The sequence below is a fragment of the Periplaneta americana genome, chromosome 15, assembly GCF_040183065.1.
Source record: "Periplaneta americana isolate PAMFEO1 chromosome 15, P.americana_PAMFEO1_priV1, whole genome shotgun sequence".
Lineage (NCBI taxonomy): Eukaryota > Metazoa > Arthropoda > Insecta > Blattodea > Blattidae > Periplaneta > Periplaneta americana.
The window spans coordinates 85568726-85588360 of NC_091131.1; the positions used below are offsets into that span (position 1 = coordinate 85568726).

Genomic DNA, 19635 nt, shown 5'->3' on the forward strand with positions numbered 1-19635 from the left:
TTCTTCTAGGCACTTATTGTAGACTGTTGTCCATATTTCTTTGTAGTATGTTGCCGTGGTCTTTAGGTGTTCGTTAAAGATCTTGTCTGGGCCGCAGGCTTTCTTCATTTTTGCCGCGTGCATTGCTTGTTCTACTTCTGCTACGGTGAATGGTACCACGTCTGTATCTATGTGCTCCAGTTTGGGCCGTGTTTCTCTGTTCTGGAGTACATTTCTGAAATGATTCTCCCATACAGTCATTGGTATACCCTTCGGGAAGCGTGGTTGTCTTGGTGATATAGCCTTGTACCATTGTTGTTCTGTCTCTTCTATTTGTTTGCGTTCTTCTTCCTCCTGGAAGTTTTCTTTTGTCCGTTTTATTACGTTCTTGTATTCTCGTCTGCTGACGTATCTCTGTAGGTGCTCCACTGTTTGTGTGCTGAGTGCTTTCTTTAGTGCCATCATTGTGTGTTTCTTGCCTTGTAACACTCTTGATTGAACCAAGGTGGCGCCCTTCTGTTCTGTCGATTGCTTTTCAGAGTTGTGCCTTGGATGCACCGTTCCATAATTTTTACTGCCTCCTCTATGTTGCAGTTTTGTATGGTGTCTGATATTTCTTTGGTGTCCGTTTTCTCTATTGCAGCTAGATCCAATTCTCTCCTTATCTTCACTCTTTCTTGTTTCTTTGCTGGTGCATTGGTGACATATATTGTTGTGTCCACTGGCAGATGTTTCCTCGCGACTACCTTTCTACCACCTGCTGTCGCGATGCTTCTTGGTTACTAAAGACTAAGTCGATTGTGCTGCACCCGTTGAAACTGATGTATGTTTTGGCTTCTTTCTTGTTAATCAGATATTTTCTCCATAATTTTTTATGACCTGAGACACTAAACATTTGAACTTCCTGTTTATAGATAACGTTGGATGCAGACAGATAAAAATCTCCAAGAATAAACAACGGATGTCTTAACCTCGGTTCATTTTAAGGGGGAGGAAACAATTTTGTACATCCCCCAAGGGCGGATATAGTCAGTAGATTTTAATAAATATCAAATACAAACATAATAAAATATATTATGTCACATTTTAAGTAATAAATTTTAAATTATAAGCAGTGAAACAGGCATTGAGCAACTTCCGCCGATTTTGGAATAGACACAGACGCACTTGAACTGCCAACATAGAAAACAAAAAATCACACTCAATCGCTTTCACCTTCATCTTGACGGGATAATAAAAGCCTAAACTAACCTAACCTAAGTAATTACTTAAAGTAGCCTACCTCCATGAAGTAGGCTAAATCGATGGTAAATAATTACGTTTTTAACACCTATTTTTTTTCCTCTATTTTACATGTTGTTGATGCACAACTGCAAGGTATTCTTATAAATTAATCCCTTTTGCACTCACTAAGAGACACTGAATTATCAAAATAATCAGAATAAACGTACAATGTCTAAATCTCTCTCTTACACGCATACACACTGAACTACAAACTTGGCAAAGTAAAACCAAAAAGAAATTACTTAAGGCACTCATAGGAAGGGTGAAAGAGAAATTGGTTCAACAATTTGTCTATAAAATTTGTTTCCCTATGCTTTAACAAATCAAGATCTATCAAACGTGCTTTTCTTGCTAGTTTCATGTGGGACAAATTATAAAGTTTTTTTCAAGAAATCAAGTGTCAGAAAAATCTTCAGTGCATTGCTTTCCATAGCTTAAGACAAGGCTTATTCTGTTTTCCTTAAGCGCTACAATGAGATTGTTCTGGATATGCAAGCAAGTTAAAGGTCCCAGCTTCGACGGCAGATGACGTCACGAACAGTGGGGGATGTTTCTGGTGATCAATACCTTCTATTCTATTTTCCTTGATGTGAAGAACGTAAAACTTGTATTGGTGAAACTAGCGCTGAGGTAGTTCCGGTGATTTCGAAAGTGAAAATCGTTGAATTTGTAATGCATTTTTTTTTTTGGAGATGCAGTTGATCGTATATGCAAGGCGTAACAAAGGCTTAAACTAACAAAACTTAACCTGTCACAGATTCGTATATTATGGAAGTGTAGGGTAAATTTCAAAACACAGTTAACTTCCTTCCCCTCTAACCCCACCACACCAACCTTGTATTCTGCTACTTCCCCTTATAACATAGGCTAAAACTTTCTTCTGCGTACTTGAAAATAATATGTAAAATAATATAAATGCATGAACACCTAACCTACAGTAATAGAGTTGTCACAATTATGTACCTGATATTGTTTGACAATTAATATTGGGTTGAAATACAGTTGAAATGGTGAAACCAAGTCCAATTGCTGAAAGAAATGAATCCTGAAATTAGTATAGGTATTTATCATCACTTGTACACACACAAATGAAATTGGTGACGAATGACTTGACACGCACCACCGCTAATGTTGTAATAACGCATGCCGTTGTGTACGCTCTCGTCACAACGGGCATTTGCATGTATTCTTGTCGGAATGTTTGATATGCCATTGTGCACAGTAATTCTTATTGTCACATTACAAACTCGAAAGTTGATGATAGCATATTATCATATTGAATAATAATATACACTGCACTACTATCCCATGTTTGATCAGCTGTTTCACAAAACGATTTTAAAGGGTACACAGTATGACCACAACTTATAAAATGGTCAGAGTTCTTACGTGTCTCTTCAAAATGAACAGCACTTAGCGCTAGTATGTTGGCATCCATGTACATTACATCCACCAATGAACAGATGACAGTTAAAACAGGGCGGAACTGTGGAAAATAACGTACTGCTCACGACAGGAACAGTTTGGCTATTGGATGATAATTGCTCATGCGCGGGCTTGGTTAACCTTGCAGTGCCAACGTGGTCCTTACCTGAATTTATTTTCGCGTGCACATTCCAGATCAAATCAAGGAGTTCCCTTTATACATCTTGCACATACGAAGGTTAAGTTTTTACCTAGATCATATATGTAACAGATAACTCATCGCTATGTTAAAATCGGCAGCACTTTGAAGAGAACAACCGCCAGGATCGCCACCCGTCCGCCTTAAACGAACACGAGATGGCAATACAGTCGCTAATGCAATTCAAATGGGAATTATGATGTGACTCCTTATGTAACAACTAGATGGCAGCGTAGTAAACCTGACAAAAGTTGTTAACGTCAAAGCTATAAGGCCAACCTATCTGTTACATATATGATCTAGGGTTTTTATTAACCAAGTCCGCGCATGCGCAGTTATCATTTCACTGCTAAACTGTTTTATTGTGTAAAGTTAAAGAATCAAGTGAACAAGCAATAGCAGCACGGTAGCTATTCAGTGTTACAGCTTTGTAAGGAATCCGTAATATTAAAGAAGAAATCTCAACTTACTTACTTATGGCTTTTAAAATCACCAGATTTAGGGGCAAAATTGCTACATTGGCAACACTACAAATCAACAATTTATTACAATGTTGCCAACACCTGCCGAGAGATTCTGCTAGCCACTAACACTAAATTTCCCTCCTGCAGTCGGCCAATGGAATACGGTTCTAGTGGAAAATCCGCTAGATTGGCAACCTAAGAAACTTCTCTCTCATAGGCTTTCGTAGCAAACTTTCAATAGATACATTGCTTATGTAGAAATAGCTCTTTCGAACGGCTCCGACCCATTTCTACATCAGTACGTCTATTTTTTTTTTTTTTTTTTTTTTAATATATTCATGATAATTTAAGCAATGTATCAAAATAATAAGCACAAACAAATCATGTGAAACCACCACTATCATTAGGTTCTATGAAACTGTCAACAGAGAAAGATCAAAATAATTTAAATGCGCATGTAATAAGAGTAATTTTCACCCACAAATCCTCACGTTCGCAAGTATAGACATGATCTATAGTCTTACAAATTTTATTAGTCCTACTCACATTGGCTTGTACAGGTAGAGGCACTTCATGCTCTTCTCTTGCTGCCTATAAAAATTAGTTAGTGTAATCACTTTGTCAATCTTCTTCTTTTGAATTTGTAAATACACAAACATTCTACATGAAGTTCGCTAATGAATTTCAATTTACAATTGGTTCCCACTCCTCCTCCCCACACACGAGGGGCATGAAGGCTTACACTGCAGCTTAAGGCTTATTATGTTTACCCTTCCTATTGTAAAAGTATTGTTGAAGTCTCCACATTGCTTTATCAACAAAGAATGCAGATATCTATAATAATAATAATAATAATAATAATAATAATAATAATAATAATAATAATAATAATATTATTATTATTATTATTATTATTATTTGTATTTGTCTAGTTAACTTGCTGTTATTTGCCCAGACTCTACTAGTGTACTGTACCTCATAGACTTCACTAGTGCTGAGAAGTGTACACCATTTAGTTTGTTAGAAACTATCCAGAGGCACTTCAGGCAGTGAGTCCATATTACACTTACAATGACTGGATGATGATGGTGGGGAATTGGGATTTCACAGGGGAACCAGAGTGCATAGAGAAAACCCTGTGTTGCCTGGACCATAGGCTTGCCCAACACAAATTATAAATTCAGGGTGGATCAACCAGGATTTAATTCCAGACGCCCTGCTTATAATCCCAGCATACAAGCTGAGCCATCGTGGCAGTTTCTAGACTAGCTATAAAACACAAACATTTTATTATTTTAGCTGAAATGTTCAGCAGTTCTTAAGTTTCAGAACGAATTAAATTTTCACTGCATATGTCATTCTGAGAAATCCCTTTAAATATATTTTGTATTGCAAAATATGAATCTATGAGTGCATTAAATTACATAGCTACAGCAATCAGAATTTAACTCAAAGCACTTCACTGGTTATTTAGAATAAATTCAATATATCTAATTTATACTTTTAATAGAACATAACATATTATTTTCGGCTGCTACCTTATTCCACAAAAATATAAAAAAACACAGTAATGTTCTTTGAACAAAATTCTCATATATTAAGGAAGGGGTAGAAGGAAGATCCTGCTAATCTGATAGTGTTCAAATCTATAATTCTGTTGGTTGTATCTGGAAAGCGAAATTTATTACTATCAATAACAGGATAACAGGTGAGAAAGGTGAATCTAATCTAGAGCCCTCATATTCAGTCTCAGAACTCTTTCATGTGGTGTAAATCTATGATATTTTCCATTTGAAGGAAAATATACTGTGTATTACCACCATTACTCACAGTCCTTGAATCTAATGGCATACATGCTGCTTGACCAATGAAGATGACTTTAGAAAAATGGAAATAACTATGAACACAAGAAGTTTGTATGTTTTAATAGAGACAACAAGTCTCTCTTTTCTCTCTCTCTACAAAGGCTGTACGTCAATATTTCAAATCTGAACATATTATATACTCAACTAAATACATTATTGTACTTAAAATTAACCACGAAGTTGTCTATTCACTATATTCTTTTATTCACTGAAGTAATTCATAAAACCAGCTAGTATCCACCAACCATCCTTCTACTTAATGGCAGGGTGATTGATATCATTGGTTTTTTTCAATGTCTAAAGAACACAGGGTCAGTTCTCTTGCTGCAGCTCCTGCAATAGCAGCAACCGTCTCTTCTCCAGCTCTCCTTCACTCAGTTCACCATCCTCCGACTTGCTGGCAGCTTTCATACTGGAAGAGATTGGAGCTGACATGTTGTTGGATGGGGGTGAGATGTTCTCGTCAGACCGACTCCCTCTGGCTGAGCGCTGTTTACGGCTCTGCTTGTGACCAGAGTCTGACCCACTAGAGTGATGAACAGGAGGTGGTGAAATAGGCTGCAAATTACCATAACACGAAGTCCATTAATGCCTGCAAAATACTCTGCAGTAACTTGCATAGAATTAGAGTTTGAAAAAAATAATAGAAGGTTAGAAGGTTAATAGGGAACATGCCTCTATTACTGAACCAAACTTTTCTGCTTACACAAGATTTCGGCTATAGTAGGCTGCCCAGAAGTTTTGGATGGACGAAGAGGTACTCCCACTAACTCTAGCTCTGAATTGTCTTCCTTCATTAGCACCATACCCAATGAAAGCTACTCTTCCCACTTCCTCCGTGGTTAGGAGCAAAAGACTGTGGATCATGCTCCAGATGTCGCCTATTCAGATGTTGTCATGTCAGAGTGGGGAGTAGGGAGTATTTCTGCCTCAATTTTTATAAACTATCTTGTTCTTATGCCTATTGCGTTAAAAATGATATGACAATAATGTACAGGGAGGTAAATGGTTGTGGAAAACTGTCATTCATTGAAGACAGACAAGGAAAAGAATATGGGTATAGGAAGCATTTTTTTCCATCCATTCACCACTTCTGGCTAGCTCTGCTATGTGTGTGCTTGCCATCTATCTGTTCACGTTTCACAGACGGAAGTTCACCATTATCTCACCAACTGTCCATCACACCTAGATTTACTCTTGTCATTAGTAAAGGTTATTCAGCCAGACTTTTTAAACTTGCACTTCTACAAATCAGAGCAGCTGTTTATCATATTACTGCTTCTTGTAAGATCTAGACTTGATGGAATAAAAATATGTAAAATTTGATCATTACCTAACAGAAAAATAAGAGCTTGCTGTCATCTCCCTGGAATGTAGATCAGATGCGTACTTGAAAAGATCACTAACAAACTGACATTATGCATTTATATTATGCCTAGCAAAATAAATACGAAATAAAATAAAATAGGAAACAATCTGGTTTACCTAAATCTTTAACAGATGACATTGTCACAACAGTTTTGAAAAAATCATGTCAAATTTTAAATAATCATTTACATTCTTAAGATATATTTTAATTAGATTTTAGTATAGGCCTACATATATATATTTTTTATTCTACTCTGTATTTATGTTTGTAAATAATATTTCAGTATACTGAGGCTTAAGAGTCTACCTCCGTTGGGAGGCAGTTTGTAATAAATAAAAATTCTTACAGAATTTTAGAATAAAGTGGTTCTTGAATGGCTTAGCTATAGGTGAGCCACATGCGAAAAATAATTCATCTGCACGTCATGATATATATGTCTCCCACAAGCAAGACCAGTGGGTTATTACCTTACCACTCCTTAAAAATCACGTGTTAAGGCTTGGGTTCACCTACAATACAAATGACAGCTCGGATTCCAGGTCATACTGTGACTCCTATTAGCGATTACTGATTCTGCATGCAGACCCTGCATATGATGGGGGAATGGACACACTTTAATGTAGCAGTCCGCCATAATTATGTTGTATGTGGTACACCTAAAAATTTGTGTATTTGTAGTAAATATCGAAGAGTTTTTTACCTACCTAAACAGCTACATTTCTTTGTGAATATCTTTGATAGTCCAGTCGATATTCCAGTTCTTATTTTTTGCTTAGAAGCATGTCTGCATAAATAGTCACGCTGGTATGTGTGATACAGGTTTTCAGGTTATTACTGTCAGTAATGTGAGACTGACAAACAATGGTCTTGACATAACATCTTATAAGTAAGTTCTGTAGTGTTATAATGTCCAGAAAACAAGACGGCCAAGGTAATGAACCAGTACTGAAGAGCAGATAATGTGCTTTCCCTTGGTTTGTTAATTTCCTGGACATATCACTGGGCTTGTTTGCTAAGGTTATGTTACGATCATCAGTCACCAGTTACTTGCATTGAAGACCTTATTACCGAGTGATCATGGATATTCATGCTCATATGCTCCTAGAACATGGAAAGAGTTGGAATATCAGCTTGACATTCTCCATACTATGAAGGAATCCCAACATGAGATGCATTGTGAACGTTAATGCCTTCAACAGTTTTAGTACAGGTGATAACACACACTTGTCTAACTAAGCCAAATTAAGAAATACACCATTATAAAAGCTGGAATGAACTTTCAAAGACACAGTAGTATAAACAAGCAATACAGTGGGGCTTTTATCATCGTCACCTTCAACTATCATCATTTCTGCTAATCGTCATTTACTAATACCATTAAATTCGATTATTGTCGAAATTCTACTATTTGTTCTTTTTCCAAAGTACATTCCTCAGGAATTACTAACATTCTCACCATTCGAGCATCCAGTTACATGTGTGAGTATTTTATAATGTTGAGTCACATATCCAGGTCTGGACTTCGGGGATTCACAATTGATTATTGATTAACGAAGAGTTAAATCATAGATATCAGTGAATGAAAATGACTGCTTGCAGCTAGAGTGGTGGTCTTATTTTACGTAAAATAGCAAAATAAAATGCCATGAATAGGAGAACATGAAAGAGATCTATAAGTATTACTTCTTTAGAAGTCATGTGGATATCTCACGTGAACAAAATTTCGCGTATAATTAGAACAATCAAGGAGGAAAAAATAAATATAAAAATTTCGCAAAATTAGTAGTACATGGGAGAATTGCACTAACAAAGTAATTGGTTAAATAATTTTGACGTGAAATTCTACACTCGATCTATAAGAAGAGACAAATTGTAACATTTTGACATGAAAGATTTACCCTGACGTCAGTCGTGGTATGATGGGAAAAGAACTGTAAGAGAACTCCATGCCTAATGGTTTTCCACATGGCCAATCTCACTTCATATTCTACTTAAGGTTTAATTTTATGTTACACGTATGTTCTTAATTGCATATGCTTACACCGCCTATCATATTAACTTTTTCAAACATTTTTAACGATTGTATTTAAACCAGAAATTATAAGTGTTCATTATGTGTCACTGCTTCGATGAGACCTGAGGATGCCATATTCATGGCGAAAACGTTCGTCGGTCATTATGTACCATTTCATGTAATAATCTAATGGTTTAATTTTGATTATTGATAAGTAATTCTGACGGTAATAAATCCATACATATTTGTAACTTTAATTTTACTTAAGGTTTTCCATACGATCCTCTCTCTCAGGTGGTAGCTATTATTAGGGCCGGATTTAGGTATAGTGCCACCCCTAGACAGTGCTAAAATTTACTGTCCCCCCCCCCCCCCAACTCCCACAAACAGTTTATGAGCAGCTATTATACAGGTCATGTTTAGTTTAAATTACATAGTTTTAAATTAAATGTTACTTCAGAAAATAATAAATTACTGGAATCAAAATATATGCTTCTTACTTGTGAATTATAAAGATTTCCTTCGCACTTTCTTCACAGAGAAAGCATTGATGATGTCATCAATACAAAGAAACATATTCAAACTTATTCATTGTTGAAACAAAATTGATTTGTGAAACGCAGGCTGTGGTTTATTTTTAAGCATTGGTTTTGTTGGTGGTATAATATATGAAGGGTCCAGGGGAAGAACATGCTAAGTCACATTTTACTGTTTTTACAGGAGAGCAAGTTTAAAGTTTCAAGGTCCATTACATTCTATTGTCTCTGAGTTATCATTTTTCAAATATTTCTGTCTTAATCAAGTTTTTACTCTGTACAATTAAACAACTGAAATCTCTATTGCCTGAGGTATTACATGGCATCCAAAACAAAAAATTGATAAAATTGGACTTAGCACGTTTTTCCCCTGGACCCTTCATATTATTATGAGTATTTCTTACTTCGAATGGAAGTATAAAGTAAATTGAAAAGTAAACTCCACTCTTTGCGGAATAAACCTTTCATACCTATTTATATAGTACACATACTGGAAAGTGATTATATAATATTGTTGACGATGTATTATATTGCAAGTGTAACTGAGAGTAGTTGTGGTTACTATTCATAGCAATAATAATAAACGCACACCCAATTTGATTTTCAACAATGCATTCTTGTTTATACAAGCAGTTAAATTTAAGCAGTTTCATAATATAATAACGTGATACTGGCATTACAATACAATTATGCAGCTGCACACTTTCCTTTTACTCTTGCCATGACCGCGACAGTGCTATATCAAAGTAATATCCGACTTCCACAAGGTGTTCAAGAACAAACTTCAGAAAAGATTTACCAGCAAGTGTTTTAAAAACAAATTTCACTGTAAAATGAAAATGAAAAAGAAAACAGGAAGAGAAAGAGAAAATGCCATCCCCCTGGAAATTGCTGCAACTGCAACTAAATCCGGCACTGACTATTATGTTACGTCCATTTCCGGCTTTTCCCCTTCAAAATTCCCTTGAATTCCTTCAATGCACCAGTGAAAAATGGAGTGAGACAAATGGACAGTAAGCTTCAAGCTAATACAGATTCTTCCTCACAGCCCCAAATTCCCTTGGAAGGACACTCGAGCTCGTACTTTTAATTAATTCTTCTTCCATTTCCCCTTCTTTCATTGAATCATTCCACTCTCTCGCTTATTTAAATATAATTATTGGATAGGGTGTACTCATCCTGCCTGTATTTAATCTTTAAATCCATCTTTACATAACCTAAAAATTATATACTAAAAATAAAGACATTTCCCGCAATCTAAGGGATTTCACAAATTTTGTCACTTTTTATTCAATTAAATCAATGTGATAGTGTTAAGGGATGATATTTTTTGTAATACATAAAATTTATTCAATGTTATAACTTAAAAGGAAGATGTTTATATGAGTATAAGTTTTATTATTGCCATTCCAATAACTACCGAAGCCTTGTGGATCAAATTAATGGTGATAATCAAAGCACCACTGTACATGCAACGAAATAGTTTCATATGAAGAATCAGTTAAATTCATTATCCTGTTCGGTATCTTGTATTTCAGTGTGTATTAATTATAGCAATCTTCGGCTTTGCATTTTTATGATTATTCTGAAAGGTGTAGCGTAAGATTTTGGAACAAATATCTCTTGGAAGGTCTGAAATTTCACTTAGGTGCAACCTCATTAGTGATATTATGCAACCCATAAATGTATGAATCCATAACAAAACCAAGCATAGTTTGATGATGGTGATGGTATTATAGAACCCCCAATTACTGAATATAAAAGCTTGAAAGATGAGCACTCAAGAACATTAGTCTTGGATAATGTGGAGCTCACACACTCTACACTGAATTTGACCTAAGTTTCTTCATACCAGCAATTTCTTCAGTGAAAGTAATGTATTTATTGTGTATTAAATAAAAGTTCGTTGTAATGTGGAAATTTATATTGTTCGAGCTTTAGTATAGTAAACTAGCAATATTCGTTAACTTTTCCAATGAATTCCTGTTGGTTTTAGGAAAATCCAGAAATACATACATGACTTCAACAGAGCAAAATAAATTTAATTTAGTACTTGGTGTGTGGATAAGCTTCAGGGCTTCTACCGCGTTGTCTTAGTGTTATTGGCTGACGTTTCGACTGCTGTGTTGTGGCCATCTTCAGAGCAGTTGTTGGATAAGGAAACAGTCTGCCAGTACTTTTATATATATAGTAGTCTCGATGGGGGGGGGGAGTACTTGCTGTGATAGGTCGTAGGTTCTCCTTCTGGCATCTGATTGGTCCTACGTGGTCCATCTGATTGGTCATACAGACCTCAATCGGATTGGATCACGTAGGACCAATCAGATGCCAGAAGGAGAACCTACGACCTATCACAGCAAGTACTCCCCCCCCCCCCCATCGAGACTACTATATATATAAGTACTGGCAGACTATTTCCTTATCCAACAACTGCTCTGAAGATGGCCACAACACAGCGGTCGAAACGTCAGCCAATAACTTCAAGACAACGCGGTAGAAGCCCTGAAGCTTATCCACACACCATGTACACCAGCCGCGGAAGCCTACGCAAACACTTAATTTAGTACTGCTTCATCTCTTCTACTTACTGTTCTAATAATTCAATTTTATTAATAATTAGAAATCATAATTCAGAAGTATAACATTTAAATATAGTTTCGGTCATTATTCTATTATATAATTTAAATATTTTGGAATAATTTATACTAAACACAGAGAAAGTCACTGAAGTACCACTCAGTGTGCAGCTTTTATACTGTCATCAAGAGTGTGTTCATTGTAGTGTGTAGGTATCAGAGTGGCAGTAATGCAACCATAAACATTTAGTTTTCTTAACAATTTATGGAATAAAAGCAGTTAAAAAGTTACTTACCAATTTTACGAAATAAGGTGCTGAAACTGGCCGCCTGCATTGTCCACTGATTTTTGACACCTCTTTAAGAGACTATCACTCACTGTAGTTCTCGAGAAATGGAGGTAATCTCCTGATAGATATTAAGTTTCAGTTCTTCTAGGATATACGTGTTTGTCTTGTAGTATACATCTTTTAATTTACCTCAGAGATAAAACAAAACCACATTTAACATTTTTCTCAGACAAAGTATTGTTACACCTTCATGGATATGTGATCTCACAAGATAATAGTTATTGGTGCTGTGAGAAACATAATATCCTTCATGCAGTACCCCTCTATGATGAGAAAATTTGTGTATGGTACGTCATGAGCAGCGAAAGACTCATAGGACCAATTTTTTATGAGACAACAGCTGATACGCACACATACATGAATATGATTTTGCCCCTCCTCCCTTCTGCATTAGAGAATTAACCAACAGAGAGTGTCATTTTGCCTTTTTAACTTGAGTCTGCTGCAGCTCATATAGCCAATGTTCCTAGGACAGAAATTAAGAATGAGTTCAATCAGGACAGAGTTATTAGTAGGGATTTGTGACTCCCTTAGTCCTCTGAATTAACCCCTTGCATTGTTATCTCTGGAGTAAATTAAAATATGTACACAAGACAAACGCATATACCCTGGAAGAAATGAAACTTAATATCCATCATGAGATTGTCACCATTTCTTAGGAGAACTGCAGTGAGTGATGGATAGTTTCTTAAAGAGGTGCAAAAAATGAGTGGACAATGAAGGTGGCCAGTTTTAACAACTCCTTTCATAATATTTGTAATTTTTAACTGATTTTACTCGATTAATTGTTAAGAAAACTGTATGTGTATAGGTGCATTACCACCACTCTATCATACTAGCACATGGCAATGAATGCTGTGCTCACCAATAACACAAAAGCTGCACACTGATTCTTAATTCAATTGTTCACTTTGTATATTCTGGTATTTTATAGAGTAATAACAACATATTTATGACACATACAAAGGGTCAAGAGGATAGGAAATACTATGTAATTACAAAATGTGATGAAGATGGGAATTAAATAGAACACGACAGAAAATATCTCAGACTTTACTGTACACACATGATTTTGATATGGTTAGACAATTTTCTCACTACATTTCTTATTTATACCACATATTCATGTCGAGTATTACTACAATAATAATAATAATAATAATAATAATAATAATAATAATAATAATAAAAAAAGGGTCCACAATTTTTCATCCTGTTTGACAGTCAATGGTGCACAGATCTTGAAAATGCTGGTGACCTACTCCTCAGTACATGACTCAAGTTCACGCATCCAGAAACAAGCTCAAGAATTAAAGAATATAATGTTTAATACATCATGGGTATGCACAAGCCCCCAAACGACTGATGCCAGTGTTCATAAGACTCCACTCAGCTTTTGACAATTCACTTGAATTCAAATAGGAATGCATAAATGAAAAATCGAACTGATTATGTACAGAACGATAAAAAATATCGTTTTAAAGACCAATCTTTTTTATACAGAAATGAATACTAATATATTCGATATTACAGCACCATAAATATTAGAAATGTTTAACACATTCTATTATAATTGACTAGAAAACTTCCGTAAAAAACACCTGATGGAATATTCTTGCAAACAAACGAAGGTGTAGATCCTTCTCAGCGAATGACTTGATCAGATTAGAGTAGAATGGATTATACGAGGGTGGACCCAAAAGTAACCGGAACCGAACTGTTGCACGTGCATGCTTTGTAGTTACGAGATGTGCTGTTAGGTGGTGTTAGTTTGGGGTTTCCTGCAACCGTCAGTGAGCTGGTGTCAGTCTGAGTTACGTGGTTTGTTTGTGGTACTGTGTTGTTTGCATTCCTATTTCAACCATTTGGCGATTAGTGAGATGGCCGACCACAAGGAACAAAGAGTGTGTGTGAAATTTTGTTTTCTGTTAAGGAAAACTGCAGCTGAGACTGTTGAGATGCTTCGGCAAGCCTTTAATGATGATGCTTTGGGGAAATCACAGGTCTACGAGTGGTTTTCCCGTTTTAATTCTGACAACATGTCAACTGAAGACATGCCATGCCCCAGGTGTCATTCGACAGGAAGAAATGACGAAAACATTGCCAAAATCAAACATGCAATTGATGAAGTTCGTCGAAAGACCATTGACGAAGTTTCTGAGCAAACGAACCTGTCATGGAGCATGGTCCAGCGAATTTTAACTGAAGATTTGCACATGAGACGGGTGTCAGTAAAATATGTTCCTCGCTTGCTCACAGATGACCAAAGAGAAAACCACGTGAGACTTTGCCGCGACTTGAAGAGTGATGTGAGAACAATCCAAATTTTCTTAAAAGAATTGTGACTGGGGATGAGTCTTTGTGCTATGGGTACGATCCAGAATCAAAGCAAGCATCGAGCCAGTGGAAAACTCCAAATTCACCATGACCCAAGAAAGCATGTCAAGTGCAATCCAATGTGAAAACAATGTTAATTTGTTTTTTTGATGTGAATGGCAATGTCCACAAAGAGTTCATTCCGCCAGGACAAACAGTGTACCAACATTTCTATTTGGATGTGTTATGAAGATTACGAGAGAGTATGCGACAAAAACGGTCCGAAATGTGGAGAAATGGGAACTGGTTGCTTCACCACGACAATGCTCCAGCCCACACAGCTCTGACGGTCCACAGTTTTTGACAAACAACAACATGGTACTTGTGCCTCATTCACCCTACTCACCCGATCTGGCTCCATCGGACTTATTTTTGTTTCCACGAATGAAGAAATGTCTGAAAGGAAAGCGATTCAGTGATGTGGATGACGTCAAAGAAAACACGCTAACGGCTTTGAACAGTATCCTGCCTCAAGAGTTCCAGCACTGTTTTCAGCAGTGGTCAGTACTTTGAAAGGTACTAAAGTACTGTAAAAAAAAAAAAAAAAAAAAAAAAAAAATCCGGTTATTTTTGGGTCCCCCCTCGTATTCTATTTGGAGTGAGGTATGAAACTACTCTGGCCTCTACTCTACAGCTAACATTGTTGATTTAGTTCTGTTCCTTTATAAGTCTTCACTAACTTGCAGAAATCTTTAGGATCTTTGCATCAATGACAAAATCTTCTACTCCTTTGTTCATATTTCCTGATTTGAGCAACAAATATCTCTCTGCAGTTTCACAGGGTGATAGAAACATCAGTTTGTATACAGCAGGCAAATTTGTAAACGAGAAATTACTCATAAATTTGCCTGAAGTTCTTTCATTCAGGATTCGTTTGGGTGCCATACATGTACAATATACGAGTATCAGTCAAATGAAAACGAGAAATCGGCTGCCAACAATTAGGCTACGTGCAGCTATGGGGGAAAGTTTTGGAGTTGATACTACTGATTGAGAGCTATATTGTTCGAAGTTGGCCAATCTGCATGAGCAGGGAGTGATGTGCTGCAGCAAGACGAAGTTGACGTTCATAGTAACAAGACGTCCAATTCTTGCAGCATAGTGTGGTGCAGTTTCTAGCCACCGAAGGCATTTCACCAATTGAAATTCATCACCATATGAAGAAGGTGTACATGGACAACTGCATGTCGCGCGTCCGGTTGTATGAGTGGACAAAGCGATACCAACAAGGGCGAACATTATTGGAGAACGACCCGTGCCCTGGCCAGTCCCACACAGTCATCAGTTGTTGCAGTAGACAATCTCATTCGGACAGATTGGAGGTGTACAGTGAACAAAGCGGTTCAGAACTTGAATATCAGTCATGGATCTGCATACTCAATAATACACGACCGATTGAAATACCGTAAAGTGTGCACAAAGTGAGTGCCAAAATGTCTCACAGCAGAAACAACACCGAATGGGACTGAATTTGCAACATCTGATGCATTATGAACAGGAGGGAGAGGCTTTCCTGAAATGTATTGTGACAGTGGATGAAACATGGTGCAAGCACTACAAATCGCAGAGCAAACGACACAGCATGCAGTGGAAGCATGACACACCACCACACCCGAAAAAGTTCAGAAATTTCACAACCACAGGCTAGGTGATGCTCATGTTGTTCTTTCACTCAGAGGGTCCATTACTTTTTGCCACTTCATGGAGAGAGGAGAATCTGTCACCTCTGCTCGATACTCCGAAATCCTCCATACTGAATTGTGTCATGCCGTCAAAAACAAGCGACCTAGATGTTTGCGTGAAAGTGTCATTTTGTTACATGACAATGCGCGACCACACACAGCTCGGCAAACCATGAACACCATTTGGGAACTGCACTGGGAGGTGCTTGAACATTCCCCTTACAGCCTGGACTTGTCACCTAGCGACTTCCAGATTTTCAGCAAGCTCCAAAGTGACCTGGGAGGGTGCCAGTTTGCGACAGATGGTGACGTGATTGAGGCAGTGCACTAGTGGTGCCACCAGCAGCTAAAAGACTTTTATGGACAAGGTATCAAAAATTTAGTGAGCAAGTGGGATAAGTGCCTAAACACTGGTGGAGATTATTTTGAGAAATAAAATTATTTCTCGTTTTCATTTGACTGATCCTCGTAGAACACTTTCTTTCTCTTTTCTGCCCTTTCGAAAGAATCCTCAGCTCTCAGCCTGGTTTGAAACCTCTAATATTAGACCACCTGGGACGACATGACTTATTTAAGTTTGTTATCTTTCTTGCAAGGAAATCTTACACAGTCAGATAACAATACAATAAATGTCCGAACTATATCACATATTATTTGGCTAACTTTAATTTAAAAATTATACAAGGTCTTTTTGAGCACCAACTTCCAATACATTCATCTAGCAACGCATAATTTAGAAATCTTCAAGATAAACTAAAATGAGTTCGTTTATGCTATATACAAAACAGTTCACCTTATTTCACAATGACAATATTTTTCACATAGGTCAATATTCTAAGATGCTACTTTTATTTAAATTAAAACCATGAGGGTGTAAGCAAAGTTATACTCTATAAACCATTAAATAACCTAAGGAAATTATTATAAATAGAAAAAAAAATTTTTTACAGCAGGATGGTTGTCTTTAGCCATTGGAAAAGGATGCAAAATATTACATAATGGAGTCAATTAATCTAAGCTCACTATGCATGCACGTACTAGGTCTTCTAACACTGCAATGGGAACTATACCCCTAAATTGCACTTATGCAATAGTAAGATGTAACCACGGGTGTATTTCAGGCTTGGTGGTGCAAGGTACTATTTTTCGAAGCTGGAAGGTGCCAGGGCACTTTCTTGCTTTTCATTTTGTCGCCAAATTTTGCATTTATAATAAGTTATGATGATTTTGTTTCCTATAAGTAACCAACCGGTTCTGTTCAAACAGAATAGCCTAGTAGCTTCGCTTCGAAATTTCAAAGCCAGGACACTTTTCTTTTTAGAAATACACCACTGGAAGTAACTACCGAATCGTTCATTTGATAGTTCTAGTTACATTTGCCATCTGATTTGTAAATTGAATGAATCAATTTAATTTCTTTCAGATAACGAATTTCTCTTTTTTAATTGGTTTATTTTATGATGCTTTATCAACTGCGATGGTTATCTACCGTCTGAGTGAAATGAAAGTCATAATGTCAGCGAAATGAGTCAGGGTCCAGTACTGACAGAACCAGCATTTGCTCTTAATGACGAGGGGAAGTTCTGAAATAAAAAACTTCAACTATACCTATTTTTTTTTAAAGATGAGACATGACATTAGCGCTGTGATTGGAAAAACAACTAATGTCACATAGCATAATAGGCCTGTTGCCATGGTAACAACGGTTGAGTTGCCAAAGTTACAGTTCCCACATGGTGAGTGCTCAATAGTTTTCTTGGCGACATTAAATTTATTGTGCACACAATGTTAGCATTGATACGTTTCGTCTTTTATTCTTTATAGATTTTTGTATTGCATTTTTATCTTTGTGTAAATTGTCAATGAATATTTTAACATCAGCCATCTAACGTTAATTCCATCAGATGACAGCGTGGTAGTCCATATTGGCAACATAGGGTTGTAGTTCCAAGCTCGGCCACTTAACTGTCATGTCCCATCTTTAAAAAAAACAGGTACCAACCAGGATGTGACCCAGGGCCCACTTGTTTCATGGTCAGATATGCTAACCATTACTTCTCAGCAGGGACTTCATAAAATTAATTAATAGATTTTATTTGATACTGTTGTTACAGTACAGACCCTGTTTCATGTGCAAACAGTGGAAACCATAGGCCAAAAACAACTGTTCCTGCTGCAAATTGAACACACAATATTTTCTAGGAGATGTTAAAAATACAGGTGATAATTATAGAACTGTTTTGTTTCATTTTTCATAACTATACATTTTCAAAGTTATTAGCGGTGTTGTTTACATACACAGTATCAATATAATTACAATTACAACATATACATTGAAGTTTCTAACACTAATGTTTTACAAATTATGCTCAGTAACTGATAGTGAATGAATACAACAAAAACAAATATTGGGTATAACTTAATCGCAGGCAACATAAACGCCATTCATTCAGTTTCATGTCAAACAAAATATAAGTGCATAAGTTAAATAAAATCGTGAAAAAAATGAATAATATAGTCTTTCAGAAACAAAAGTACTTGTGCTACATATGTATGCAACATCGCTAATATCTCTGGGAAATTACTATTCCGAAAATTGAAATAAAAGTTAATGTTATCTTGTCATCTATTTTAAATTTTGCCTTTAAAAATCCTTTACGTTTCATTTAAAAACTCTGCACCTCTTTGTTTTAAAAAAATATTTATATTTCCTCTATTACATATGAGCTAACAGGGGTAAAAAGGCAGTCAAAGAGTGATACTGACCACAGCAACTTCATGGAAGTGCCAAGGGCAAGAAAGCATGGATCTCTACCTCCATCCCGAAGTGCCTTCATGGCATATAATTAAAAGGTAATACTTTTACCTGTACCTTTTACATATGGGCTAATAGAATGCCATCACAGTCTAGTATATACAGTCACGAAGCTCAATATGTAGTAAATATGCAAACATTAAATAGTTGCTCACCACTAGGATCGCTAATATCGCCTCATTACAGACAATGCGAAATAGTACCGGCACAGTCTATTGTTTCTGGCACCCTCAAAACTCAAGCTTCGTGACTGTATATAGTAGACTGTGATGCCATTATGTGTGTTCTTTCAAGATTTAAATATCTAACAAGCAAACACTCTGATGAGGGCAGATAAAAAAGTTTTTTTTTTTTCCACCATGTTAATAATGTCAAAAGAAGTGCTTACACAAATTTTGGCCACTCGACCGCAATTATGAGGCTGTCCAGAAAGTGATTTTTCCTTGTTGTGCTATTTGCCAACATATCCCCCACTGGAACTGAGATATTTGTCATACCATAGAATCAATTTTTGTATCCTTGTGTCATAGAAGTTAGCAGCCTGGGATCAGAACCAGCATTTGACAGCTGTGTGCACCTCTCTGTCGATCCCATGATATGACAAATGTCTCAATTCCGGTGGGGAATATGTTGAAAAATAGCTCAACAATTGGTGTGTCTGTTCCAATAAACTTTTCCAATGAAACTGTTTTTTCTTTCTG

At 36.5% G+C, this 19635-nt stretch overlaps 2 protein-coding genes across 2 annotated transcripts in view; both read right to left on the bottom strand.

Annotated features, from left to right (window-relative positions):
* The window catches only part of Der-2 (Derlin 2), a 29892-nt gene extending 27194 nt beyond the window's left edge, over nt 1-2698 (bottom strand). Inside the window, exons 1-2 of the mRNA XM_069847779.1 lie at nt 2384-2698; nt 2227-2292 (exon numbers count right to left, since the gene is read on the bottom strand). Of these exons, the coding sequence (XP_069703880.1) occupies nt 2227-2292; nt 2384-2476 (159 nt within the window). The 5' untranslated portion in view covers nt 2477-2698. The remainder of the gene's footprint in view (nt 1-2226; nt 2293-2383) is intronic.
* A 2142-nt stretch (nt 2699-4840) lies between these two features.
* The window catches only part of Prp40 (pre-mRNA processing factor 40), a 79024-nt gene continuing 64229 nt past the window's right edge, over nt 4841-19635 (bottom strand). The window contains exon 15 of the mRNA XM_069847780.1: nt 4841-5774. Within this exon, the coding sequence (XP_069703881.1) occupies nt 5529-5774 (246 nt within the window). The 3' untranslated portion in view covers nt 4841-5528. The remainder of the gene's footprint in view (nt 5775-19635) is intronic.